At 40.9% G+C, this 19,828-nt stretch overlaps 1 protein-coding gene across 1 annotated transcript; it reads left to right on the top strand.

The window, feature by feature from the left end:
* The first annotated feature begins 12,845 nt into the window (after positions 1-12,845).
* On the top strand, positions 12,846-19,131 carry LOC149290342 (carbohydrate deacetylase-like). Its single transcript, XM_089489655.1, has 5 exons — positions 12,846-13,012; positions 13,679-13,838; positions 14,092-14,191; positions 17,423-17,600; positions 18,789-19,131. Exons 1-5 carry the CDS (start codon positions 12,846-12,848, stop codon positions 19,129-19,131), a joined length of 948 nt encoding a protein of 315 aa, XP_089345781.1.
* Positions 19,132-19,828: the final 697 nt, after the last annotated feature.

The following is a 19,828-nucleotide window of genomic DNA, read 5'->3' as shown; positions in this document are numbered from 1 at the left end:
GAACAGTAGGCGCAGCACTAGTGGTGGTAGAGGCGGGGGTGGTGGTGGTGGTGGTTTTCCCTACAAAGGAATGAGATCGCTTTGGTTTGGGACCCCTCTGAGTCTTGCTGCTAATTTGGCTCTGCTTGGTACCTTGCATGCTGCTGGTGGATGGGGAAGATGCTGCTTGGGGCAAAAGGCACTTCTTTTTAGTCACTGGGCTGGTACTACTTGTGCTACCCTTTAACTTTGAACGTGCTTCTGGTGCTTTAGGCTTTCCGTAAAAAACCATAGAGCTTGTGGGCCTAGCCGCACTACTACTGCCTGCTTTTGGTGCCTTTCCTTTACTTGATGATCCTTCAAGCAATGCTTCCCCAAATGATAAGCGAGAGCTTGGCCTACTTGGCCGACTAGACTGACGCAAAGGCTGCATCTTAGAGCTGGTGGTGGTGCTGGTGGTGGTGCTGGTGGTGGTGGTGGTGGTGGTAGATGGAGCTTGTCCCTCCTTAGTCCCAAAAGGAGGATCCATTTCAAATTTTGTGTTGTGTGTGTAGTGTAGTGTAGTGTAGTGTAGTGTAGTGTTTAAAAAACTATAAAAAAAAAAATAAAAAAATAAAAATAAAAAAAAGGAAAAACGAATTAAAGACAAAAAAATTAGAGGAAGTTCTCTTCAGTGCTACTGCTTAAAAAGTAAAACTATGCACTACTGCACTGTGCTGTGTGCAATCTGCCAAAATCCTAAAGTTATTGAAATTATTAACTCAAGATTAACTATTTAATAACTAGCAGTATTTTATTTTTAATTTGAATTTACACGGGCCTAAGAGCTTAGCCTACCACTATGCTAGCCTAAAGCTATATTTCCTTACTATAAGTCTACCTCTAGGCAGACGCTCTCAAACCCACTAAGCTAAAGTGAGGTTAAATCAGATTCAGTATATGATTTATTAATTAATATTAAGTTATATAATATTAATAGATTAGAACTAATTTACTTATATATTATGTATTATAGATAGAAGAATATAGATTATGAATTAGAATTTAGAATTAGAATTACTTATATTATAGATTATGAATTAGAATATTATTATTTATAATATATTATAGATTAAGATTAAAGAAGATTAGAATTATTTTAGTACTACAGCTAGTAGCTTGAAGCTTTGCTTAGTACAGCTCGTCACAGTCAATTTTTCTTGAAAAGAATTAGAAATAAAATAAAATGTCACAGCAAAACAGTTATCTTCACTGCTTGCTGCACTCACTAGCCCAACAAGTTCACTTCACTGATGGACTGAGGTGAGCAAAACACTAAGGGTACTTTTAATAAAATTGAAATAAAATGTAAAATAAATGAGAAAATCTTTGCAAAACAGTTAACGTCACTGCTTGCTGATCAAAAAAAAACACAGCACTTATGCGGCTGCACTCACTAGCCCAACAAGTTCACTTCACTGATGGACTGAGGTGAGCAAAACAAATGAAATAAAATGAAAGATTAATTAAGAAAAATTGACTTGGTCTCTTACTGTTGCTAAAACAAAGCACAAACTATAGAGCTGCAGCACCAGTACTAATAAGATTAGCTGAACTATACGCTAGTAGTAATTAATTAATATTATTACTTTTATTTATAGCTAATTTAATTAACTATTAAGATAAGAAAGAATTAGAGAATTATTGATATTACTGATTTTAGATTAGACACTAGTAGATGTTCTGAATGTCTACAGTACACTCTACACTAGTATACTATTACTAACTATAACTGACAAATATATATATAATTTTATAATGAATTCAATTATTAATTATATTAATTAATATTACTGATTTTAAATTAGACACTAGTAGATGAATGTCTACAGTACACTCTACACTAGTATACTATAGTATATATATATATGACTGACAAATATATATATATATAATATTATAATGAACTATTAAATTATAGATTCTATTAAATTGTAATTTATAAATTCTATTTAATTTATTTAAGCAGGACAGGCAATAGGCACTAGTGCCAGCCCAGGGCAAGGGCACCCCAGTGCCACTGAGGCACTGGGTGCACTGTCAACTCAACAGCACTTACACTAAAGTTGATGACAAATTAATTTTAAAAAAATTAAATTAATCAAATTATTATTATTAAATATATTAATTAAGTAGCACTGAAGTGAGGATGAAGTACACAGTGAGAAATGGCAGGCTAAGGCTTACCAGTCTCACACAGAACAGAACAATCTCTCTCTGTAACGCTCGGATGCAGCACAGCAGTGTTGCCAAAGCAGTCACAGCGAAAAATGAATGGATCTCTCAGGCAAGCTCTGGTCTTATAAAGGCGCCTTCAGAATTCAAAAAACAGCAGCACAGGCATTGGACGAGACCCTTAGCGTTACGTCACAAGAGTGAGCTGATTGGACAGACGAGGATCAGCTCACTCCTGTTTGAAATTTTGGCGGTTGCGCGGCAAAAACGAAGACGATCACGAAGAATCTTCGAATCTTCGTGATTGTGAGTCTTCGTCTTCGCCTACGGTTTGCCGGCACTGTATTCTGTTCTACGTTCCTTCGGAACGAACAAAAAAACGGCCTCTTCGTGCTCGTTTTCATGTTCGCCCGAAGACGAATGCACAAGTCTAGTTTTTACTGACATCATTATGTATCATAAATGACTAACCATCTAACCCTGCACATTGTAAGGTATGACTAGGGAAATTACTTTCAAGAAATGTCACTAATTTAACAACACATTATAAAGGATCAGCAAAGATCTTTTAATTTCACCTTTCTTTTGTGCAGTTGCATGTAAATTCTCACTTCCTGTTTCATTTTAGTTTTAACTGTCATGATATAACATAATGGATGTGGGACAGTTTTGTCTCCCCAGACAAAGCTGCTCCGAGGTTTCCCTTGTCCTGCCCTTTGCCCAGGCCAAGTTGCTAAGAGTGGTTGTCTCAACCAGTGAAGGACAGATTTCATTTTTATTTGTAGACAATTAAGCCAAGTAATTGATTGCTGTACTACATCACGTTTTTAGACAACATAACCAGAAAGTGGTTACAAGGCAACACAAAATAATAATTTCTAACATCCTTTTTCATGCCAACAGCGTGGAATACCTCCAGAAGGTAGCAGGATGTTGAACTGTGGAGTTGTGGAGTTGTGCAGCTGGTCTCAGGAGCTAATGACGAGACATTATTTTATTAAAAGATACAGAAGAAACAAGGTATATGATTTGCCCAAAATATTGGCCCTCTTTCTCAGTGTTGAAGACAGACTTTCTAGGTTAAGAATAAAGACGATTAATAATTTTTGTAATTCAAATTACAATAGGGAGAATTTAAATTGTGGTTAAAAAGAAAATATACCCCTTACCAAATAATATAATTGTGAACATATTCAAACGCTTTAGGGGTGGACATTCCCGGTGTTTTCCATGTAATTGCCTTTAATACACTTGTCAAAATTTTAGGAGTCATTTAAAATTATGTACAAAGTAACACAATCAAGCTGGTGTAACTGACTATTGTACCTGGAAACGACTGATGGAATCTCTTCATAGGCGTACAGAGGCCCTTTATCACTCCCATCACTCATTTGCTGATCCAAGTTTAAGTTTAAAAGGATAATTGATCATTAGAAACCATTTTGCAATTATGTTACAGCCAGAAAGTGACCCCAAATTTTTGAATGGTAGTAAAGGGACTGTCCCTGTTTCAAATCCAATTAAAATTAAATTTCAATTACAAACACATTCTTTCTTTTAAATGTTTCCCCATGTACATAGATCACTATCAATAGGCCACTATATCAAATTTCTTGCAAAAGCCCTGCCCCTTAATATGTCTGTTTTATACACTGCATATGGGTAGAGATTAAGGCTAACTGCTAATGAAGAGCCATATTAATTCGGCTTGGCGATTGCAAGCTATTGGTCTAATGTGATACAGGAAGAGGTTGTGATGTAATAATGTTAATAGTACATTGTTACTGGCTGGCACATCTGTGACGGTAATAGCATTAACACATCCATAGTCAAATGTATACATATAGGAGGGGTGTGGCATCCATTAGAAGGAATGAGGAAGGATGTGATGGATTAGTACTTGAAAGTTATAAAAGACATGCCAAGGAATCAAAGAACTACAGTGGTAACGGTTGAACGTCGAGTAGTGAATGTTATTTTAAAACGCATAATTTGCTAATCATGGAAAAATAGAAACCTTTAGGAATGAATAATTATAGGGTATGATATCACATGAATTACATTACATTGGGGCCATATAAAGTGGATTGCTTAAAATTCAGTTTTATTTTGGACATTCCTGTCTCCATAAATCTCCACAATCTCTGTATGATCTCATAAATGCAGAAGCTCTATTGTGAAACAATCTGTAAACAATGGTACCTGTAGTTATACACCATGAAGGAAACTATAACAAAAATATAGGTGTTTCTCAAATTTATTATGCTTTTATGATGTTACTTGGAAACAACCGATCTTGATACACTTGGCCAGGGCTCCGTCCATCCTTCAGGCCATCCAGTCTGGAGTGACAAAGGAAAAGCCAGAAAGACTCTGGCTGCCTGATGAAGAGGACATGCTAGATGCAGAGGACATGTCACATGAAGAGGACATGTAAGATGAAGAGTCCTCTGTGGTGTCCAAAACTAATGAAATCTCCTGCAAGCGGAGATTTGGTATTGATGGCTGGTACGGGGGAGTTGAACGGCGGCTTTCTATATCCTCCCAATCAATGTTCTGAAAGAATGGATGCCGCCTAATACATCCTGCGATCCAGAGGCGATCCTGAGGATCTTTCCTCAAAAGATGCTTCACAATGTCATCGGCTTCTTCAGGGGCCTCTTTGATATAACGAGGGCTTTCATCTATAATGGAACAGAATGGATGAAATGGTAAAGCCCCGTTAAGCATCTGGAATAGAATCACCCCAAAGGACCACCAGTCCACAGCAACACCGTATGCTTTGTTCAGATGTATTTCTGGGGCCATGTACAGGAATGTTCCACATTCTCCTTCTGTTTCTGCTGTTCCGAAAATGCCTTCTGCAACAAGACCGAAATCGCAGATCTTCGCATGGCCCTCTCTGTCAAGCAAAATGTTGTCCGGGTTCAGGTCTCGATGTATAACGCCCCGAGCGTGGAGGAACTGGATGCCACAGATGATTTCAGCTGAATAAAATGCAGCTGTGGTCTCGGTGAGGCAGCCCACACGCTTCATATATGACAGGAGACTTCCACCAGCCATATATTCCATCACAAATAATGCACAGTTTGGAAGGCTGCATATCCGTGACACAGGAACGGGCTGTCTCGAGCCATCTCCAGAATCCTTCTCTCTTTCAGTAAGTCTTGGGGGTTTATGGCTGTCTTGCGGATGGTTTTCACCGCTACCATGGAATCTCTTCCAGGGACAGAAGCCAACACGACCTTCCCAAACCCTCCTTCTCCCAGCACTGAATGGAAGGTGAAGCCGGAGAGCGTCATGGGGAGAAGGCTCCGAAATCTTTTTGCAGTAAGACTGCTTTCCTCCATACTCCTGCGTCTTTTCATACGAACATTGCCCCTCCTGCGCTCCTCCAGATTTTCCTCTACTCTTTCTTTCTCCTGCTGCCTCAGAATCTGTCTGCTTTTCTCGTTGCATCTACACCGCTTTTTCTCATGTTTGGAGCTGCCTGTGCTGCTTCTTGGGCGTTTTGTTGTCTTCGTTGCCCTCAGACACCGGCTGCTCTCCTCTCTCTCATTAGGAGTACGTTTGGTCCTCTTCCTCTCTCTCCCTCTTTCTTCCTGAGTATTGCTACTCTCTTTCTTCCCTTTGAGGACAGGGACTGTACTGGCCAAGTGCTCGTTGTTCTGATCCTTACTCCTTTTTGCGGTGTTAGTGGAAGCTGTTTTCACTCGTTTGAAAAACTTCCGCAGTTTTTTGGGGCAGCATCTCCTTACAATCTACCTTAGTCCATGGATGAGACAACACTCCTCCATAGCTTTCCTTTTAAAAGGCTCTCCTTTTAAATCTCAAGAATCTCTGATGTTGTTGGTAACAACACTTCAAGACCGCTATGAATAGCTGCTTACAAGTGCTGAGCGCCCAACTACACTGAGTAAGCAGGTGAACGCTCTCCTGCTTTACAGTGGTAGTGATGTCACTATTCACTGCCTCACAATGTGAGGCCACAATGAGGACTCTTCTGCTTTACTGCTTTATGGATGTAAATACTCTAGTGCTGGGGTCCTCAAACTACGGCCCGCCGGGTGTTTTTGCCTCAGGACATCCATGTGTTCCGAAAGATGCTTTCGGAACACAAGGATGCCTCTGTGAAGTCCCTGCGGCACCCGTTTACTTTAAAAACGCGGGAACCGCCGGGAGCAGGCGCACGCAGCGACGTCACTGACGTCCCATGCGTGCACCCATGGCAACCGAGCGCGGAGGAGCGGAGAAGCGGAGAAGAAGCGAAGAAGCAAGGACACGCGCTGGAGGTAAGTGTTTACCAGCGGCGCGTCCCTTCGGTGTTCTGACCACCAATCCTCCGCTCCTGCTATGGCCGGAGCGGTGGTCGGAACACTGAAATGGGGCAGTACACAGGCATACAGCCTCCAGCCATACTGTATGGCTGGAGGCTGTATGCCTGTGGGGGAATATACTGCCAGCCCCTATAGTCCAGCCCTCCAACGGTCTGAGGGCCCCCTGTTTAAAAAGTTTGAGGACCCCTGCTCTAGTGGATTTATTGATGGGGCACTTTTGTATCTATCATATAAAATGACCAGGGTGTTAATGTTTGTTGAATTTACTTGGGCTGTCCAGGTTGCCATGGAAACAAGAAATAAACACGTAGAGGTTGAAGTTAAAGGACAACTGTAGTGGGGGAAATACATGTTTCTTTAAATGCTTAAAACTCTAATAACATCTGAGCTGCTGTAAAACTCATTCGCTCAGCAATTAACATGTAACAAAGTAACTGAACACATCACAATAAAGCAGCAGCAGCCGGGAAAAAAATTTATGTTTGCATAACGTGTTTAACAGAGAAATATTCCTGCACAAATTTACAATATTACATTAATTAAACAAGTCCTTTAGGTGAAACATGGGTGCCGATGCAATTTATGTAGGTGCAAAGTGAGTGCAATGTTGGTGCTATATAAATAAAAGATAATAATAAATAACAATAAGTAATTTTTTTAATTATGGCGTGTTTTGCCCTGGCTGCACTTTAGCTTGTTTATTTGCAAAAGGTGCATAATAGGAGGTTACATTCGAACACAACAAGACTTCGATGTTCTGTAATCATACCGAACACCGGATATTTATGGCAAACATTTTCTATATTTTTCTCGTTAAATCACTATAATATTTAATATACCGTGTTGGCCCGATTATAGGCCGCACTTTTTTCCTATAATTGGGGTTTAGCACAGGGATTCCCAATTCCTATTACCCAAACGCTGGGTGGTTTTTTATGTTTTAATAAGCCCTGGATCCTCTTGTCTAGCAGCCGGTGGACGTCTGCGCGATGCCTCCACTAGACATCGGGGAGTCTGGAGCACGGGGGAAAGCCTGGGGATGCATTGATAAGTTGGGGGGCAGCGTGGCATATCAGTGGAGCAGGGTGGCATATCAGTGGAGCAGCGTGGCATATCTGGGGGCAGAGTGGCATATCTATAAGTAAGGCACATTATGAATTAAGGGGCAGGGGCTTCAAATGGCTTTTGGTTTTCCATATTTCTGTTTGTATATAACATATGCTAACAGTTTGAAGAATCTGAACCTCCAGGTCTTCTGCACAGACATATTCACAGGCTTTGCATTATAATTGCCATTTCTGACACCGGACGAAGCTGATTTCTGTGTTCTGTATGGGCAACAGGTGTGTCAGGCATTTTGTTGTTTCTGTTCTCCTTTCTCATTATCATTTTACTCATTTTCCTATTTACACCCTGACCATTCTCAGAGAAGTTAAAAAAGATGAATGTAAAAAATTTTTTTAAAAAGGACCGCATCCCCCACCCCATGCAGCTTTCCCTTCCAATCACAATACATTCATGAAGCACAACCATAGACATTATTGTTATATTTAAAGTGGATTTTTCAGTGCCATTTATTTTTAAGACAATATACAACGTGTATTAAAAAATAATAAACAGCATTTTAATTCAAGATTGATATGTTATTTCAGTACGGTGGTAGCCGATTAACCAGAGGCTCGTGTTTCTGTATCACACCGTTACAGTCCACGGCTTAGCGACTGGACACTGCAAAGACAGAAATGTGGCAATCATTAGTGGAAGGATTGATACATCAGCGATCTGAGGTCAACAAAAATAGTGGAGGTTCTCCAACAGCCTTAACAAAATAAAGGGAAATGTTACAAACTTATCACAATGCTTAAATAACTTGTAAAATGTTTGCCAGGGGGAAACTTTCCCGGGGGGGGAATCAAATTCACATTCCTCCCTTTGGTGCCAGGAGTTATAAGTCTGCAAGAGCGACTCTTACAGCTGCCCCTTATAGATTGACGCCAGAGTAGCCTCCTGCTGAACGTCGGGTACGTACCCAACTTTCCCAGGTTCCTCCAGGGTTGAATAATTTATAGGATTCCAAACGTTTCGAGATTTCTGATACACATTCTAAATGAAGAAAAAAAACACACAGTCAATGATTAAGAACACTAACTTCTGCTTAAGCCTGGGATCTAATGAAAAGCATAGTTCATAGCCAAAAAAAATAACTCTATGGAGGCAATGCTTTGGCCAGAACCCCTTTTATCCAGAAAGAGTGGCCTCCTTTCATCTGGTTCAGCAGCATTGGGGGTTTTTTGGTATATGATAGCTGAAGACCCAAATTGTTTCAATAATTTTGAAGGCCTTTAGGAAATCCTGGAGACGGGGTGATAGTGATCATCTTCGATTGGTTTATATACTTCTTTATAACCTTATCCCACAGTATCTGCCACACGTAGGTAACGAGAGGCTCTTACATAAATTGCCATTCCGTTGAGGTCAGAGCTGATGGAGGCTGTAGTTGGAAATGCAATTGGGACCATATTGGTGCTTGACTCACTATTGAATATTGTGGAGGGTGGTATTCCTAAAGCTTTACTGGCCACCTACAACAACAAACCATTAGAGATACCTTCCCTGTTACACACTGAAAATGCATAAAGAAAAAGTATATAAACATATAAATGTAGGCATTGGTCCTATTTGGATCTTGAGTAAATGACCACACACACACATACATACATATATACATACAGTACATACATACACACATAAATATCTACTGAGCCGACAAAGGTAAGCAATAGGGAGGTAAGGAGGTATTGGGTAGGAGAGGAGAAAGGTGGGAAGCAAGGTTGGCCCTGCCACGGAGCAGAGCAGGGCAATTGCCCCAGGCGGCACTTTGCCACCCCAAGCAGTAGCGTACCTAAAGTGGGGCAAGCAGGGCGGTCCGCCCCAGGTGCCACTCATCCGGCGGCTTGACAGCTGCCAAACGTGGCCCCGCAGCGTATTGCTGTATCGCGTGCGTACTGAATGAGGAAACTCTTTTACTGCACAGTGGGAGCAGGAACATGGGCGGGAATAGAGTTTCCTCGTACAGCGCACAGGCGTCACAAAAGTAAGCTGCAGACCCGCGTTAGGCGCACGGCCCCCCGTTGATGCTCAGCCGGACCATGGAGCAGTAAAATCTGTAACAGAGGTAAGGGGGTGCGGGAGAGTGAATAGGTGAGTGGGTGAATGAAGTTAGTAAGTTAGTAGTGAGTATGTAAGTGTTTATGGGCAGAAATGGCACCGGTATGCTGATTGGGGGTTGAGGTGGCACAGGAAGGCTGATTGGGGGGCAGAAGGCACAGGCAGGCTGATTAGGGGGCAGAGGTGGCACCACTGACAGCTATGTGGCCCGATGGCCGCCTTTTATTAATGCAGCCACTGCTTGTCTGCATGCATGGGCCTGCAACCTACCACAGTCATGTAGTGAGACTCCGCTGCGTTCTGGCTTCCCCTAAAAGAGCGCATGCAGACTGTTTGGGGGCTGAAATAGCAGGGACAAAAATAGCACCATCAGGCTGTTTTGGGGTAAAGATGGCAAGGAATGCTAGGAAAGTAAGGGTGGTTGTTCCCCAGGTACTTATTTGGCCATATTTGGAACACTTTTGGTTCCTGGGATTATAATAATAAAAAATATATAAAATGTATGGGGCTGGCACACCCAGGGCTGCTATTCATTCCCAGTGCAGCCCTGTGTTTCTGTACTGAAGCTGTCGCTACCCATTATAATGCTCGCCTTCACGCAGACATCCTGGATGGCAACGAAAGTGAAATGTGGCTTTAACACGAGGGGATGTTTCTCTAATTTAGGTAAATGGAGAATCCAATGGAGTATCCACAAAGAGATCATAAAATTCCATTATTATTATTATCATTATCATAAAACCACATTATTAATAATTATTATAATCATAAAATCACACTATAGTTGAAACATGCCACGCAAGCAGCTCTTTGGCTATTGGAAATGCTGGCAGGTATGCTTCGTGAATACCCTCCAGAGAAACATTTGCACTTGCAGATGGATGACATTCTGCTAGGTATATACGGAATAACAGCAAAAAGCGCTCACCGCTGCAACACATACCGATTCAAACCCACTGAGCATATACAAGGAACGGGAGCGTATCTTTATTAACCCTTGCGTGGCACGCTTTGGCACGTCAGTTGGGTCCGCGACTAGCTGACTCTGCCATGACGCCTGTAAGCGATAGGGTGGGTTCAGCTGTAGCGTGGGGGGGACTGGGAGGAGCCTTAGGGCTGGTGACGTCAGCAGTTGTGGGCGTGGTAAAGAATAACCCGCAGAACCGGTACGTGCTGGAGGAAATGAAAGCACCGGGAAGAGCGGGGCCGGGGCATGGGCAGCCCGGCGAGGATACAGGGCAGGTACGTGAGATTAGGAATAGAGCAGGCACGCTGTGTGAGGGCCCGGGAAGCTGTATGCTACTGGTTACATGCAGGCGGGCTCCCCCTGCTTATCTCTCTTACTCTTCTCAATGCAGCCACATGCCGCTATTTATTATTCTAATAACTCTCTGCTTTACACCTCTAATTACAATATATCCATGCTGCAGACCAGAGCCGGTCCGTGCTACCCGTTACCAAATACCCTCTCACCCGTCTCTGTCTACCCATCTTTATAGCGCCCTGTAACCGCCTGTCCTCTTCTAGTATTTTATGTCTCCTTTTTATCATTCATTGCTCCTTTATATAGCGCTGTACAATGGACAAACGTAGTATATAACAATAGTTTGCCTTACAGAAACAACAGGTGAGAAAGGCCCGGCTCAACAAGCTTACAATCTAGATGTCTAGAACTATTTCACATTCTCTTCTCTCTTTCCAAGAATCCAGCCCCCTCCCCTCCATTATTCTAGAGGCTGGGATCTTTCTTCTCTCGTCCCTTTTGGATCTCATTCATCAGAACTCCAATGATTTGTGTCTCTTGGAACTGTGTCTCTGTACTACTCGTTACATTGCTTTTTACATTTCTGGAGGGAAAGTTAAGCAGTTTAGTTGATGGTTACTGGGGTGATGTTGGGATGTCATATGATGCTCCTCCTTGGGAAAAAAAAAAAAGCCCGAGGGGTTTGTTCCATTTGTTTAATTTTTTTCTGCATAATAGGAGGCTGTGGGTGTGACTGGAAATAAAGCTGATAAAGTGGCAAACAGCTGTAAAACTTTTTTTTAAATGGCGTCAGACTTTAACCATGGGAGGGCATGTGACACGTAATGGAAAGTTATCTAAGGTTCCCTGTTACTGTGACTTGCATATTCTAAAGCGAGTGCTCCACGTTACACAAGAGTGGAAGGTAAGCACCACTATTACTCCAAAACAGTAGAGTGGATAGAAGAAAGGAGATGCTAGGCGCTAGTGACTCTGAAAAGTGGCTGAATCCTTTTGATCTCTAGATTCTAAACTTAATCTTTTTACCAGTGATGTGGAACTGATCCAAAATCCGGTCTTTCATGGTAGTTTATTCTCCTTAAGCCTGGCCAGGAAAAAAAAAAGTAGACTCTGACACTAAATATTTGTAAAACGTTTACAATTTTTAATTTGATAATCACAAAAAAACACCCTAAAAACAAAATAATATAGTTTGTGTGTTAGGATTGCAAGCTATGGCATATCAAACACTACCAAGGTCCAAAATTACTAAAATGCACTTTAAACGTTAATTTGAGATATAAAAAGCAGAATTGGTGGAAAAATGAGCACGCTTTTTATAATTTGAGATGTGGGAACACAGGCACCAAGTGGAATGAACCAAATATTTGGGTTATGATTTCTCATATTTTTAAATTAAATTAGTTCTTAAATCTCTAAATCAGCCTCTTATAGATTCTGTCCTACCGCCTGAATTTAAAATTTTTGTACCAGCTTTCGAAACATTGTTGCTAGTATTTTAGGATGCCCAAACCTTTCCAATAAATCTTGTAATATTAAATAAAATGTAAAATTTTGTCCCAGGGATAATTTTTGAGGGGAACGGGTTGTCACATGACATAAATAGTAAATGATAGGTTTCTACCATAGAAACATAAATTTCTTTTTAGAAGTTTTGGTTGGGTTTTTTTATGCGATAAAGCCTTCAGAAAAAATTTTGCTTAATATATTAAAGAATGTGTTAATGTTTTGTAGAACAACACCTTTAATGCCTAAACACCTTGAACTTTAGCTGTTGGCAGAAGCAAGTAATGTAATGAAATATTTAGTAACAATTTGTACAATTTGCAGTGGCAAAAAAAATTTTCCACGTTGGTTCCACTTGCAGACCAAACCTCCATGGAATGTCTCCGAGTGCAGAGATCAAGCTGGTGGTGACAGGAGATGATTTTGGCTATTGTCCTCGTAGAGATATGGGCATCGTCGAGTGTTTCCATGCTGGAGGCCTGTCCAACGTCTCTCTTCTGGTGAACGGTAGTTCTGCAGCTAGTGCGGCTGACCTAGCAAGGAGGTAAGACTCCAGCCAACATGGAAAGCAAACAAATTAGTCTATGTTTACCTTGCATACAACGTTTCCTTTACTTAAACAAGGAGACTTTTTGTATTATTTTTTGTAAGCGTGAGTGTCTTTTTAAAATTAATTAACAATACTAAATGATCAATAGAGCGGTTTTTTGAATGTGTAAATAAAATGAACGTTATACTTTGTTGTAATTGTTGGCAAACACATGACTATGAGTGTGGGAAATCTGTAGTGTGGCCCTTCTTTTCTGTGGTGTGTGTTCCTTTAGCCTATCGTAAAAATGAAAAACAATAAATAAAATGAAAGTATTGTTTCTAGATTAGAATGGATGTACACTGTCCCTGGATAGGGCAGCTTTGTCACTTCTACATTTCTTATGGAAAGTACATTCTTCAGTTCATGCAGTAGCTGTTTGGCGCAGCATTACACTATGGGTGGACCATGGGAGAACATCTGGTTTTTGGCCTAGAAATTGTTAATTTGGGGCATTGTGGTTCTGAAAAAATGTATTTGAATATAGTGATTGATAAGTCTGTTCCTGTCTGCAGTTATTTTAGATAGTTCCTTATCACTCCCACATAACTTTTTTCCATTCAGTAGTGTTATGCAATACAGAAATACATTCAGGTGCCAATGTATCACCTTTTTCTCCAGGTTTAAGATTCCCATTGGTCTTCATGCCAACCTCTCAGAAGGATTACCGGTATGTGCAGAGCTTCGGCAGAACTCCACCCTCATCAATGCTCAGGGTGTCTTTCTTGGGAAGATGGGTATACGCAAATCGCTGGCACAGGGACTACTAAACATGTCAGAGGTGGGTCCATTTTACATACGTTATAGAAACCAGTAAATGTGTCTTGAATTTTAGGAGTGCGTGTTAGCAGCTTCATGTTCATGTTCAAGCTTCATGTATGCTGATTGTTCACTTGGGTAAATGTAATAGACAGGAAAGTCTTAGGAACACATGAATACAATCAGTATTACAATCTGCTTACAGGATACGGATTTGCTGTAGTAATTTTTGAAGGTATATACAGGTCTAATTAAGTTGTAATGAATGTTTGTAGGTTCGGCAGGAGTTGCAGGCACAGATCAGTTTATTTCGTGTGTTGACTGGACAGAATCCTCAACATATGGATGGACATCAACATGTTCATATATTACCAGGTAAGGTGCCCAGCCCAAATATTACATCTAACCGTGTTTGGAAGCAGAACTTCACATACCATAACCTACACTAGCTGAAAAAGATGACATGAGAAGAATGAAACATTTGTATTATTATAAACGTGTAGTAATAACATACTTTTTTTTATCATTTACCAATATAAATATTGGGAAATTATAAAAAAAATCTCTCTCAAAAGCTTTTGAACTAACACATCTTTCCACCTATCTTACCTTAGTTCCACAAGATACTTAAATCTATCAGCATGTGAAGTCACCGGACCTACCACTTGGGGTTTGGATCAGGCTTCTCTCTGAAAATCTGGTGCCATTGTGTCTAGTCAGAACCACTTTTTTCCCCAATACTGTCAGTTATTGTGGATTGCTGTTGCGTGTTCTGTTTATTACACTTGTTTATTAAGCCTTTGCTCCCAATTAAAGATTATCACATAGTATTTAGCTTACTAATACTGCTGATCTGGGAATGGTATAAATTGTTCTTTCCACATAGACGTTTTAGTACAGTGGATCTACAATATGGAAAGACAAAGCCTGCACGGGTAACCGCAACAGTAATCACGATATTACATGTTATTTATAGAGCACTAACAGATTCTTTAGAGCTTTTATGAAAGGGGAGTCAAAACTAACAAAAACTGTAAAATTGGCAATATACGAATGGGACAGCATTAACATGTTAAAACATAATCATATTTCCAAAGGTCAATAAATCAGTATTGGTGTAACACCACTTGGACCGAATCAAATGAGGGCGTGGAAAGCGTTACCTCCAGCATATCATAGTTTCCAACACATCAGGACTACAGGCAAAATCTGACATGATTATTATTATTTATTGTTTTATATAGCACCATCAAATTCCGTAGCGCTTCTACACTGATCAGGATTTGACCAGAGAAGGAACAGAACATTTTTGCCTATGTTTAAGGGTTAGCAAGGCATCTTGTATGAATAATAAGAAAAAAAAAACATTTTTCTTAGGACACATCCTCCCATGAGTGTTATCTGTAAAACTAGCTAGACCCCACTATAAAATCAGTGGAACATGAACAGCATTCAAGCAGGGAATCCTCAAAGAATACCAGATGTCCTGTCCTGGGTGCCATTAAATCCAACAGGGGACGCAGCACCTAGCATCTTCAGAGTTATGTTAGAAATATGGTTGTTTGTGGCCTCAAGTATGATAGGAAACATGGCAGGAAGGGGTTAAACTGAGCCTGAGAAATAACAATGGCCCATCAAGCTGACAGGTAGATAGGGGGTGTTTGGTACCAATTGATCAAGGTGTAGCCTATACAAAAAGTAAAACAGAACTATTATTCTATTAATTAGGCTGGATATCTTAAATAGAGCCTGCCTAAACCGCTCAACATGCAGGAGACCAAACGGTTAATGAGTGACGTCTCCATGAAGAGAAGAGCCTCTAACTGCTATGCTGTAGATACAGTGTAGTCCTGCACGCCGCCGATAAGAATTTATAAAGCCGCTCTCTATTGGGCTGCTGCTTGCAGCGATTTCCTTGCAAATTATTGCTGACGACTGAAGCAGACACTGGCTAGATGCTAGAATGCTGATCACAGAGGTCTGAGCCTTTAAATCCCCACCCTAACTGACGTTCATCACTTACACGTTTGGAATATTTGTAACATGTGGGAAGTGATCACCCCAAATTTAACATATAAGGTACCTTAGCAACAAAATATGACACAACTCATTAGGAGTGTTCTAAAGTGCCTCCCCAAATGACGGAAGATGGGTGGTTTAGGGTGAACAGATTTGGGGTTAAAAGCAAGTGAGGCTGTGGGTTGGCTTCCCCCCCCCCCCCCCATTAACCCTTTTACTCACAAGTTCCGGAAATGCATTACCTTGTCGACAGCTGACATGCCTGGTATGTCATGGGGTTAAACAAGCATAGAAATGAAAGAACGATTGCTTTCTTCACTCAGCTGATATGGCTGTAATGCCTTGATATCGAGGCATTTTTTTGAACTAATGGTAAGCCCGTCTTGTCCTGGAAAAATATATTTTGTGTGGGTACACCTAACGAGAGAGAGACGAAAACTACAACTAAACACAAACACCGCAGAATCGTAAAGCAGCTATTGTCATGAAGGGTACAAAAATAAAGCAGCCCTGTCTGTCACGAACGCACTCTACTCCAAGCGTGCGCGTGACTTGGTTCTGGTGGTAAAAGGGTTAAAATTCACTATCTGCACCATACCGAAAATAGTGATAAAAATATCCACCCTTAATACCACCCTCAATTAACTATAATGATATAACAAATATGATATCAAAATAACGCTGCCACCACCAAGACAATTTAGAAATGGGGTGCCTTGGTACCCCAAACGAATCAGACTAAAAAACCCACAGAATATTTTAACACAATAATTACGTGATTTAAAATTACTAATAAAACGGTACATGTTTGTACTCTTTTTGTAGGGTGCGCTTTCCCCGTTCTAGGTATGCACACAAGGAGGTATGATAATATGAGTTATTATTGATATGGGTTGGATATGACCTGGATATGAAATGGTTTTCCTGACTGCTAGTGGTCACTTAGCATATCAAAGAATCCGGGGTCTTTGAGGGGATACAGGCATATGGTGAATGACTCAGCTAGCAGACTTAAAGGCACCGCCTCCCTGTGAAACTTCACACCTGGCAGAGGGCCTTGGTTGGAGTCCCAGCTTCAAAAGACCAGTTTATCTTAAAAGACCTTTTGGCACCACATGCCTATAAAATCGAATTAACCCCTCACATACTGAAATTGGCCGTACCATCTCTACCGGGTAGCCAGTCCATGTACGTACTACACCGGTTGGTGTGACACTGTCTTTAAGGGTTTAATGTCACGGTGAGAGTCAGTGTGCAGGTAGTGTTTATGGTGCCTCCATGACAACGCCAAAATTAAATGTTTTTTCGCATGCTGTGAATGAACAACATCTGATCTGACATCATTACATAAGTGGCCTTCCTTCCGAAAACACACTGAAAAACGTTATCGGGAAAAGTGTTGTGTCTGTGCCACGTAATGATTCAATGCCTGTGTTCCGTCTCATTCTGTTTCCTCTGGTGGCACTTTTGTGTCAGTATTTGTTAATCACTAATAAATCACTATGGAGTATTTTGCATGTATTGTTAGTGCATCACATAAATCCAGCACGACTGTCTTGACTATTAACTCGGTATTCGTGTGAGCAGGAATCAGAGAAGAGTTTGCTCGTGTGCTCCAGGAGAATGACGTTCGTTACACACGCCTGCCGGTTGAGCTAGGACTTCACAGGTGCATCTGGATCCGGGAGGAACTGATGGAGTTCAACAGAGGGGTAGAGAAAGATGCCCTGAATTCAGTGGAGGTATTCAGGAGCCATGCCATAAGGTGAGATATCTGCAGGGGGTATTCAAAACCTGTGACACCTGTCTCAGATTAAAATATTAAATCTATCCAGTCATGTTATATATTGCCTAATGCCTTTGAACAAGTAACAAACTTTGCAACTCCTTACTGTTATGTACGGTAACATGTAAATGCTTACATCTATGCATATAATCGGATCACACACACACACATGCATGCAGGCAGGCAGGCATATCCTTCCATGCTGTACTGCTGCAGAGCATTTACATTAACATTCAAATGTTTCACTCAAGGTACATGTTAAAATGACACTCCAGCCATCATATGTTACTATGTTAATGCATATAATAGCTAAGTGGTCCCTTCAGATATGCATGAACTTGTATCTTTCCCTGCTCCCTGACTATTTGCTTTGCAAGTAGGTGTGTTCAGCTGAACCACAGTCAGCAATATCTCTGACCCAGCGAGTGTTCTTTAGAAAGGCTGTCTGGAACACTGGAGTGTCCCTTCTGTTCCTGGAAATATAAAAGCTGAGTACTAAACTACATTACACTAACCCATCCTGACATAGCTGCGTTGTGGGGTAGCTGTGTAGGGAGTCAAGTCGGCAGTTACATTGTTTCTGCGCTGAGTGTAATTTTATAGAAATCTAGAATATGACAGCAAATGAAGTCTGCTTGTATTTCCTGATATGACTCAAGACTCTTGTATTGGATTCAGGATGGGTTTATGCCTGTCCCATGCATGTTTAAATTTTCGTTGTATTAGCCTCTACTACTTCTGCTGAGAAGCTTTTCCTTTTACTACTACCCTGTAACTTCCGTACTAAACTCTGACTCTCTAGTTTTTGACTATGACCTCTTGTTCTAACAAATCTCCTCTGAAATAAACTTCCCCACTGCACTTTGCTAAATCAATTTAAGTATTTCTATCGCCTCTCATTTTACTGTTCCTTCCAATATGTATGCTATACATATTAAGTTCCCTTAGCCTCTGTTGATAATGGGAAATATATAAAGTGAAACAGAATGCATTCAATGCCACCAAAGACTCATTTGCTGTATGTCACTATGTCTTTTATCTTTAAATAAGAGGATTTTTTGTTAGTGTCTTAAAATCCAGAACAAAATCCAGTGCAAATCATATGGAATATTCCCCCTTAAGAGATCTGATGCAGTGATTAATAATCAATTCACTTGTGTTTTACAGGTGGCCCAACCTATACATTGGCCTTAGCACCATGGGGAACAAAATGTCTGTATTTAACATTCAGAGAGCCATTGAATATGGAATAGAGTCACTGGACAGCAGCCTATCCGAAGTGCATTCAATGCAGAGCCTGCCTTGGCAGCCTGGTACCAGTGTAAGCATTGAACTCATGACACATCCAGGGTACCCTAGCTTGCCCCATGAAGGGGGCTGTGGAGAGGGTCCAGATGATTTCTCACAGTCAAGTGAAAGACTTCACGAGTTAGAGGTGCTAAAATCCTCATTATTACAGAGTTATTTTAATAAAACTGGAATGTGCCTGTGTAGTTTCAAAGACCTTTGACAAATGAAATCTTGCCGATTTACTACAAGCGACACCACAAAATCATCATCTTGTGCCTCTTAATCATCACTGATGTGTGCTATGTACTGGTTTTCAACATTGTTCTAGTACCATCTACCTCCTCCAGTAGTTCAGGGCTGCCCAAATGTAGATCTTTTGAGAATATACATAACTTCGCTTCTACTGACACAACAAGTGTAATAGACTAGCACTGGCTGGTTCTATTTTACCTTGAACCATTTTTCTTTTTTTGTGGCCCGCAGCTGATGTCAGTGGCTGCGTCTGATTGACAGGTTTTATGATAGCCTACACCAGAAACCAGCAGATTACATTTTAATCAGGTGAAGGGCGTTAATTCACATCCATAATTAGCGAGGCTACTCACAACCTCTTGAAATGTAAATGTGAAGCGCTGCTGCCTAGGTAAATGCCTTGGCCTATGCTTTCCAAGTGAAATATCCATGTCAGTTTTAATAATTACATTGTATAATGATAAATATTGTATACATTATGTGTTTGTATTTTTATATAAAAACTGGTAAATGAATCCAAGGGAATACTGGCAGCATTCAGCCCGGGACCAAGCCCAGCCAAACATCCCAATGATATTGCAGTCCAGAACGCATCTGGCCTACACAATCCCCAATCTCTTTTTTCCTGTCTGACACACATTCACCAAGAAGAATGAAAGACGGCA

Source organism: Sceloporus occidentalis, unplaced genomic scaffold (assembly GCF_023333645.1).
Source record: "Sceloporus occidentalis isolate IW3139 unplaced genomic scaffold, rSceOcc1.0.p SCAF_40, whole genome shotgun sequence".
NCBI classification, from domain to species: Eukaryota; Metazoa; Chordata; class Lepidosauria; order Squamata; family Phrynosomatidae; genus Sceloporus; species Sceloporus occidentalis.
This window is presented reverse-complemented; position numbering and strand designations above follow the sequence as displayed.

What these genes read in the sequence shown, in the direction of transcription:
- LOC149290342 (XM_089489655.1), top strand. Translation starts at nt 12,846, where the DNA reads ATGTCTCCGAGTGCAGAGATCAAGCTGGTGGTGACAGGAGATGATTTT. An exon ending in GCGGCTGACCTAGCAAGGAG is followed by an intron (nt 13,013 to 13,678) that starts GTAAGACTCCAG and finishes CTTTTTCTCCAG; the next exon opens with GTTTAAGATTCCCATTGGTC. An exon ending in GACTACTAAACATGTCAGAG is followed by an intron (nt 13,839 to 14,091) that starts GTGGGTCCATTT and finishes GAATGTTTGTAG; the next exon opens with GTTCGGCAGGAGTTGCAGGC.